This window comes from Myotis brandtii, unplaced genomic scaffold (genome assembly GCF_000412655.1).
Source record: "Myotis brandtii unplaced genomic scaffold, ASM41265v1 scaffold36, whole genome shotgun sequence".
Classification (NCBI taxonomy): domain Eukaryota; kingdom Metazoa; phylum Chordata; class Mammalia; order Chiroptera; family Vespertilionidae; genus Myotis; species Myotis brandtii.
This window is the reverse complement of record NW_005363836.1, coordinates 4,442,080-4,451,626: the sequence shown is the minus strand read 5'-3', so window position 1 is coordinate 4,451,626 and position 9,547 is coordinate 4,442,080. Positions and strand designations below refer to the sequence as shown.

Genomic DNA, 9,547 nt, shown 5'->3' with positions numbered 1-9,547 from the left:
GAGAGAGAGAGAGAGAGAGAGAGAGAGAGAGAGAGAGAGAGGTTTTAAGGAATTGGCTCACATGATTGTGGAGACTTGATAAGTCTAAAAAGAAAAAAAATCTGATGGGGTAGACCAGCAGGCTGGAGACTCAGGAAAGAGTTCAGTTAAGCCCAAAAGCAATCTGCTGGCAGAGTTCCTTCTTGCTTTGGGAGAAGTCAGTCTTTTGCTCTTTTAATGCCTTCAACTGATTAGATGAGCCCATCAATTTTATGGAAAGCAATCTGCTTTACTCACAGTCTACTGATTTAAATGTTGCTCTTATCCAAAAAACACCTTGAAAGAAACATTCAGAACAATGTTTGACCTAAAGCTGGCACCCTGGCCCAGCCAATCGGACACATAAATAACCCTCACAGTGACTCCACACCAGAGTAGAAGGATCATGGCAGTGGGGATCTCGGGGAGGGTTAGCCTGCTCTTTCTCCACCCACCACAGGTCCAGGGATTTAGGAGAATGTGCTCATTGTGTTTGGGGGGTTAAGAATTTTTAAAAATTCATTGGGAAGTATTTCATATCCCATAGTATAACATTAGTAGTAGTCCTATTCCCTTACATTTGAATTTTAACTTTTCAAATGTTGAAGTGTTTTAGTAATAGTTATTGTAGTTTATCATGTGAAACCCTCAGTTTAATTCACTACCCCCAATTCCCTCATCTCCCACAAGAGGGTTCGAGAGAGCTTCATTTACTGCTCATAATTGCCATTTGTCAGCTGTGGGCACACAGCCTTGAGCAGGACTCCAGGTTACTGTGTTCTCACTCCCAGACTGAAAATAATGACTGTGGCCACCCCGTATTGTTCTAGGAAGCAAGAGATCCTCTCAGAGCCAGATCTGGACCAACCACAGCTGTGATACTAGCACTTGTCCATCTGGAATAATAAAGGATCCCCTCTCTATCTTGCTGCGCATTCCTTGTTTTCAGTATATTAGAAAAGTAGTGGTGTGAACCAGAAGTAAAACACAGCGAGTTCAGAGGATCTGGGCATTTTAGGGGTGACATGGGAACCTTTGTGACAAGATTTATTGTACTTGTTATGGTCTTATCATTGCTGACTCAACATTGCTTCCTGAAATGAGGGCTTAAAGGCTGGTGCAACCTGATGTTTGAAGGCATGGGAAAGTAAACGTGTTTTCTTAAATAGTCTAGCCACTGTGTTTACTTGGGCAGTGCTCTGTGCCTGGCTATAATGCACCTGATTTGGGATGTTTCCTGTGGGAATCAAGGAGAAACTCTAGTTCCTCTAGCTTCAGCAGTTTCACTAGCATGCCTCCAAGGACTGCAGCCTCTCAGCATAGCACCATGAGATGATCCCGCATCCAGCACGGGGCCTGGCACACCATAGACTCCCATAAACGGGTGTTGAATGAATAACTGAACTGAGGTTTTCTCTTATCTGTGGCTCTGAAGAGTCATTGTTTGATCCTCTGGAGCCTGGAGAATGTCTCACAATGAGTTTCCTCTCTGGGTAAGTGGTAGCTGGACTGAGGGTAGGAGTTCCTTGAGAATAATTGGAAGTACCTGAGCTTAATTAGCTTTAAGGTGAGGTGATGAACCTGTGCTTTCTTTTGTAGTGCCCGTGGGAAAGCTGGAGAGAGTGTTCTGGTTCATGGGGCTAGTGGAGGAGTAAGTATTTTTCTTTAAGTTTATTTTTAAATGAGCTTTTGTTTTTGGGTTGCACATCTAAGTCCATTTTAAAAACCAAATTTATAAATATAGTCAGGGGTGCTTTTTTCCTTTATGTGGTAACGCTTCTATAAGTTTTGTCTTCTGAAGGTGATTCCTTGTCATTAGTTTAGCATTTCTTGGTTAGTAAATTCACCAGATTACCCCATTGAAAATATATCTATTAGGTTTTTCACCTGTGTTGAGTGTGGACCAAGATAAACTGGCTTTGTTTTTGCCTTCAAGTGGCATATGCTATAAGAATGCTTAGTAGAATTGTAAACAGTTCTTTAAGATGAATACTAATTCCTTATTCCCTTAGATAAGGAACTAAGGCTCATTAAAGTTTTACATATGTTGCCCCAGACAGCACTGCAAAGCCACACTAAACTCTTTGTCCTTTCTGTCTCTCTTCGGCGGCCTGCCTGCTGTGCTTTGATGACATTCACCACGCAAAGTATACAGCTGTGTCCTTAACACCACAACCTGTGGCTTAAAATGCTAGTGGTGGTGCGGGAAATGGGGACTCAGAATGTATGAAATAAGCCCTTTAGTGAAGTCACCGAATGCAGGGCTGTCAGAAACCTCTTCAAGAAACCTGCTGTCAATCTGTCTTTGAGGAGCTTAGAGGAAAAGTTAGAGCTCTGAGGTCGGAACGGAACAAGAAATCCATACAACCTCTATCCTGCAAATAGAGGTTTAGAAATTTTAGAGACAGGATTTTGCAGTTTTAACAGAAAGGGATGCAGTGATGGTGAACCTTTTGAGCTCGTTGTGTCAGCATTTTGAAAAACCCTAACTTAACTCTGGTGCCATGTCACATATAGAAATTTTTTGATATTTGCAACCATAGTAAAACAAAGATTTATATTTTTGATATTTATTTTATATGTTTAAATGCCATTTAACAAAGAAAAATCAACCAAAAAAATGAGTTCGCGTGTCACCTCTGACACGCATGTCATAGGTTCGCCATCACTGGCTAGGGCTTGAAGGCTCACCTTGGGAAGCTGCTTAACCCTGTCAGAGCACTAGGTATTCTGCACAGCAGATTGAAAGAAATAACCTATTAAATGGTACATTGTCTCCAGAATAATGAGTGGCATCCTGAAAATGTGAATTTACCTTTGAAGGTGGCCAGGTAATGCAGATAATTCAGTCCATTGTGTCTCTGTTACTTTAGATAGATGAATTGCAAGGTTTCACACCCAGCATCCTGTGTGTACCTCAAATAGATCAATTCTGAAGGATTTCACAGATCAGACTGTTTGCTAAAAAACACCAAGATTCTCCTTATGGGGCTTGAGAAAACATGACAAATATATCTTGTCAAGAGCTCTCATTGGTTAGCTTCACCGAAGCGGCTATTTTGGGGTTAAATTAAATTCAACCCTAAATAATGAAAGGCTCTGTCAAACATACATTTATTTAAATCGCTTTGGCTTTCAGAGAGCGCACCTTGTACTCTGTAGAGAAGGAAGAAATTTTAATAGGAAGGGGAGAGAAAATCTCTTTTATTCCCTTTACCCTCTTGTAAAAAGCCCAGTCGCTTCACCATGATTTTTTTAAAGGCAAAATCCACGCTGTTCTCTGTGCTGGCTGAGTTTGTTCATCCTTGGCTGGCAGGGATCGGCCGGCGACCTGGTGTGTGAAGCGCTTCTGATCCCCCTGCCCTGTTAGAGGGAAGCAGCACAGGGCTTTTCTTGCTTCTGTTTGTACTTTCTGTCCTTGTTTAATTCTAATTCCTTTGGGATTATGTTGTGTATTTAAACTGATGTGGAACTTATGAGCACAGCTATTATCCAGATATTTTGGTGGGGAGTGCCCTATTATAATGTCAGCATAGTAAATAGAAGAAAAGTGTAGACACATAATGCTGTATAATCTACTGGGGGAGTATGGCTAGTATAATTGCTGACAAGAACAGAATAAGCAGTGCCTTTAAGATAGCAATTGAGTGCCCTTTAAAGTAGTTAGAGGCTAAGGAGAAACAGTTACATTAAATCCTAGGTTAAAATGTGGTTTTATTACAGGCCTTTTTTAACTGAAGTTTTTAATTGAAAATTAAAAACTTAAATAGTAAAAATTGATCATGCTAATAATCCCATAGTTCACTTCATGGAATTGAATGTCTGTCTCACTCAGACAGTGAGTTTCATATGTTTGTTTTGGTTCAATCAGACAAATTCCTGTCGTAACCCAACTGAGTTCAGGCTTATCATGCCTGCATGCCTGACAGGTCTATCTCAGGCCTGCGAGTCTGTGATGCTGTGACAACTTTTATTAGGTTCCATAATCATTTCACTTGTTTTCTATCATGCCCAATCCATAATGATTTTGCCTTCCTCTAAGCCAGTTTTTATCAATAAAGTGTGATGTTGCATCATCCCTCCCCTCCTTCAGGGACATTTGGCAGTGTCTGGGGACATTTTTGGTTGTTGTATCTGGGTAGAGGGTTCTGGCATCTGGTTGGTGGCAGACAGACATTATGCTAAACATCCTTCAATGCACAGGATAGCCCCACAGGGAAGAATTATGTGGCCCAAAATGTCAATAGTGCCAAGTTTGAGAAATGCTGCTGTAAATGTTTGTGACACTTATCTTTACCATTCATTTAGCATGTAATTAAACATATATGGCCTAGTATTGTAATTTGAATAATTGCTTATATCTGTATATGTTTATTTCTTCTTTATCCTAAGCACATTTTTTTTGTGGCGATCTAATGATTTCATCAAATCCTATGGCTTTAAATACCATTTGTAAACTGATACATCTCAGGTTTATTATTTCCAGCTCTAAACTCTTTTGAGTCCATACCCATATTGAGCTGATTACTGAATGTCACCAGTTAGGTGAGCAATTCAGAATGTTCAAAGTGAATTATTGATGCTTTCACAAACTTGATCCTCTCTAATCTTCCTTACTCCCTTAATCTACCCAGTTAATCTGGCCTAAGACCTAGGAGACATCCTTGATTTTTCTTCTTCCTCCATCCTACAATCTATGAGAAAGGCCCTTCAGGTTACCTCTAAATTGTATCTGAACTTGTTATTCTTTCCAGTGTGGCCACTTTAGTCCAAGCCAGCTTCACCTCTTATCTTGACCACTCTATCAGCTGCTAACTGGTCTTCCTACTCTTATTTCCCCGAAACCTTCTTTTTTCCTCTTACATAATTTGAGTGTTCTTTTTAAGGCCTAAATCGAATCACACCCAATTTAAGCTCTCTGGTAGCTCTGCATGGTTCTTTAATATAATCCCAACCTTCACCCCCAAGGCCGTGTGTGCCTCGGCCTCTTTGTGCCCCTCTGGCCTCTTCCACTCTCTCCCATGTGCCCCTCAGGCCACATTGTCTCTCTTTCTTTTGAGCACCCCACGCTCATTCCCACTCCACCAAGTTAGCCGTGACCATTCTGCCTGCAGCATTCTCCGCGTGGCTTCCCAGATCGTCACACGTGGCTTGTCCCTCACTTCATTCAGGCCTCATCTCTTCACAGCAGCTTTTCCTAACGACTGAACTGCCTCCTCTCCCTATCTCTTTCTAACCCAGTAGGCTGTTTTATTTTTTTCATACTTTTTATTTTCTGAATTTACGTTGTTCATGTATTTGTTTATGTGTTTATCATCTTCCCCCTTCTTTAGAATGTAAGTTTCTTGGGTCAAGTACCATGCCACGCACATAGTAAACGCTCAATAAGTGTTTATCATATAGATGAATAAATTAATTTGCCCATGTATCTGTCTCTTCCACTTAAATGGTAGAGGCCTAACATTTATTATAGAGTATTTTTATGTGTATAATTAAAGTATGAAGTCTGTGAACATATTTTGATCATCTCTAAACCCTGTACCTTTGCACAAAACTAAGTAAACATTTTGATGCATTGGTTAAAAACTCAAGCTTTGCATTCTGATTTGGTCCAGCTCTTGTTTCCATCTCTGTGACCTGGGCAAGTTACTTATATTTTATAATTTCAGTTTTCTTATCTATAGACTAGGGATAATAATCAATCTGTATCATAGGCTTCTTGTGAGGATGAAGCAGAGTGATACATATATATTTAGTGTGGAACCTGGCATTTCATAAATGCTCAATAAAAGCTACCTATTGTCCTTATTTCCTCATTTATACTTGAACTTCCTTAATAATAGAATAGGACTTAGAAGAACCTTGAGTTCATTATCTATACTTAACAAATGTTTGCAAGGATACAAAGAATCTAAAAATACTGGGTTAAGAAAACAAACTGATGGTTGCCAGATGGGAGGGGGTTGGGAGGCTGGACAAAAAAAGCTAAAGGGATTAAGAAGTACAAATTGGTATTTACAAAATAGTCTTGTGGATGTAAAGTATAGGAAATACAGTCAATAATACAGTATATTGTAATAACTATGTATGGTGCCACGTGCGTACTAGACTTATTGGAGGATCACTTCATAAATTGTCATGTATGTCTCACCATTAGGCTGTACACCTGAAACCAATATAAAATAATACTGATGTCAGCTGTAATTGACAAATAAAAAATGTGCACCCTCCCCCTAAAAAAATAAATAAAACTATTGCGTTGTATTTTGTTTTTCAGGTAGGACTAGCAGCATGCCAAATTGCTCGAGCTTATGGCTTAAAGGTTTTGGGCACAGCTGGTACTGAGGAAGGAAAAAACATCGTTTTGCAAAATGGAGCCCATGAAGTGTTTAATCACAGAGAGGTTAATTATATTGATAAAATTAAGGTAAAATTGTTCTACAGTTTTATAAAAGTAAAATTTTGTTTCTTGAGAGACACATTTTTATAAGTTCTTTTTAACCACTCTCTTAAAGTTGTTTGCCTCTTTTTTCAAATGCCTGTATGTTTTTTTGCCTGCGTGTTTTAATGTTTTCATTTAAAAAGCAGAGATGTCTAATTTTTAAACTTTCACTCTTATTTCTGTCTTGTTTATGTTTGCCAAATAAAATTTTGCCTCTCAAGTCTTCCAGCTATCAAAATTTAATGCCAGTCACAGTTTAAGTAAATCCATAGCTCTATATTTGCATCTGTTAGGTGTTATTAATTTCTGTTAGTATAAATTTTTCATGGAAGGTGAAGTATCCTAAGATTACAAACTGGGTCTGTCTAGCCTAGGGAAGAACATTTATTTGTTAACCGGATGCTTTGGACTCCAAAATTTGGAGGACTAATCACTACTTCCTCCAAAGCAGTGAGGTAGCATTTAGTGAGTTGTTGCATATGTTCTGTGGCTACAATAGAATTCAAGAAGATTCTGAAGTTCTCCATTTGTGCTCTAGTAGCAATTTACTAAACACTGATTACTTTGCTAACCCTCAAACTACTTGCTCATATTGAGAAAGAATTAGAGTTTTCTAGTTACTGATTACTATGTAAACTAGGTCATTACAAACTAAGGAAAGGATGAGTGCGAGTTTATTACCACTAAATCAACTTGCCACAAAACTGAGTAAAGGCACTCCTTTGTTATATGTCTAGGAAACCTACAATTAATGGAGTATTCACTCCTGGTATCAATTTCCAAGAGTATTTACAAAGTTGAAAAACAGCCAGTTATTTTAAGAAGATATTTTTGTTTTGCAGTAATCTAATTTTAGGACCATGAGGACTTGTAGCTTATATCATTCAAAACACATTTCTGTAATACACGGGACAATTATAACTTTCTTATAGATTTTTTTTACTTGCTTTCTTAACTTATTTTGCATTCTTTTATATTATATAGACATCTGTTGGCGAAAAAGGAATTGATATTATTCTTGAAATGTTAGCTAATGTAAATCTTAGTAATGATTTGAATCTTCTATCATATGGAGGACGAGTAATAGTAAGTGTTTCTCTTTTTTTACCACTTTGAAGTTTTATCATAATTTAACACTATGTTGCAGTAATCTTTAACTGTAGCATGTTGTTTTTCATAATAGATTGTTGGCAGCAGAGGTCCTATTGAAATAAACCCCCGGGACACCATGGCAAAGGAAACTAGTATAATTGGAGTTGCTCTGTATTCATCAACCAAGGTAGGAAAAGAAGTCATTGTGATTTTGGTAACTTAAGTTTGCCTAATCAGGCAGGCTGAAAGTGTAAGTAGATGTTAAACTTAGTTATTTGACTATATGTGTGCATTAAGGCTTAGTCACCAGAAGATAACGAGGGTGACAATATCATTTATTTTCCAAGTCAGGACACTTTTTTTAAAAATATATTTTATTGAATTTTTATAGAGAAGAAGGGAGAGGGATAGAGAGTTAGAAACATCGATGATGAGAGAGAAACATCGAATCAGCTGCCTCCTGCACACTCCCTACAAGGTATGTGCCCACAACCAAGGTACATGCCCTTTTACCGGAATTGAACTTGGGACCTTTCAGTCCGCAGGCCGACGCTCTATCACTGAGCCAAACTGGTTAGGGCAAGTCAGGACACTTATGAGAGAAAAAGAAGATACTATTCGTAATCACTTAAGAACAGTAAGTACTTTGTAATCTGATACTGTCTCAAACAAATATAGAAGACTCTTTTTCTGTAATTCTGGATAAGTTGACAAAAGCCACACATTTGTAAGAAACTATGCTTTTTTAGATTCTGAAAATATTTAATGCTTCTGAAAATCAACTCATACGTTCCTCTACAAAAAAAAAAAAATCAAAAACCTTTTTCTTTCACTTTAGGAAGAATTTCGGCAATTTGCAGCAGCTCTTCAAGCTGGAATGGAAGTTGGTTGGTTGAAACCTGTAATAGGTCCTCAGTATCCATTGGAGAAGGCGGTCCAGGCTCATGAAAACATCATCCATAGTAGTGGGGCTACTGGAAAAATGATTCTTCTTGTGTCATAATTAATTCCTTCATGTATTTCCTATGTAATTAGAGGTCTCTTATCCCAGTTTTACTTACACTATCTCTGCTTTAATTGGCATTCATTTAATTCAGTGAGTTTCTTATATTAAAAAACAAGATTTGTCTTTAGAGATCCTGGGCAGTGGAGCACAGTTTATGTTGTAGCTGACAATATTCTTTATGCTGTAATCAAGCAGTCATAGTAGGAAGTAGAATGTTGTGGTCATTGACATTGGGGTGCATTGTAGATATTCCTGTTACCTGATCATTAGTTTCATACCTTTGATTAAAATGTGCTAATTGGAAATAAGACTGCTTGATTTCCAAGCCTACTTCTCCTTAGAAAGTTTCTTTCATCTCTGATTAGCCCAGACCTGTATTGGACTCTGCAGATTTTTGGGACTAAACAAGACCCCTTGTCCAAGCTAATCTTATCTGGATCTACAAGCTGCTTGGAAGGGCCAGATAAACAATATTTGTTAAATTTCTAATATTTACCAAAATACTAGAACATTCACTATGCTCATGGTTGATTACCAGTGGTCTGTACATTCTGGGACAGCAGCCTTTTTTTGGTGTAATATGATCCTAGGTGCATAGTCTCCAGATAGATACTTCTTGACTGACCTGCTTTCAAATTAGATTTAGAATTATATATTTGTGTGATGGGGGTCATATTTTTAAAAAATAAATAAATAAATTTGACACATTAAGAATGATCTGCTTTTGTTTTCATAACATGGTAACCTGCAATGATTCTGTGGGAAATTAAAAACTGTGTATATTTTACTAGCCTTACTTCACTTTTACATAGCTCCTAATGGTCCCGTTCTAACAGTGTTCTGTGTTGGAAGTCTTCATCTAAACTAAAGAAGTGATTGCTTAGAAATCTTGCCATCCACATTATGTCCAAGGAAATGAGGTTTGATTGCTAATTCTGTCTTGTTTTTTCTTCCTGTGAACACAGCCTCTTATCTGTTGTAGCATTATG

The 9,547-nt window shown here is 38.0% G+C and overlaps 1 protein-coding gene across 3 annotated transcripts in view; it reads left to right on the top strand.

Annotated features, from left to right (window-relative positions):
- The window catches only part of CRYZ (crystallin, zeta (quinone reductase)), a 25,782-nt gene extending 16,509 nt beyond the window's left edge, over positions 1–9,273 (top strand). For all 3 annotated transcript variants that reach the window (XM_005871919.2, XM_014544351.1, XM_005871920.2), the window contains 5 exons: positions 1,618–1,669; positions 6,296–6,445; positions 7,445–7,546; positions 7,644–7,739; positions 8,391–9,273. In XM_005871919.2, the coding sequence (XP_005871981.1) occupies positions 1,618–1,669; positions 6,296–6,445; positions 7,445–7,546; positions 7,644–7,739; positions 8,391–8,555 (565 nt within the window). In that variant the 3' untranslated portion in view covers positions 8,556–9,273. The remainder of the gene's footprint in view (positions 1–1,617; positions 1,670–6,295; positions 6,446–7,444; positions 7,547–7,643; positions 7,740–8,390) is intronic.
- Positions 9,274–9,547: the final 274 nt, after the last annotated feature.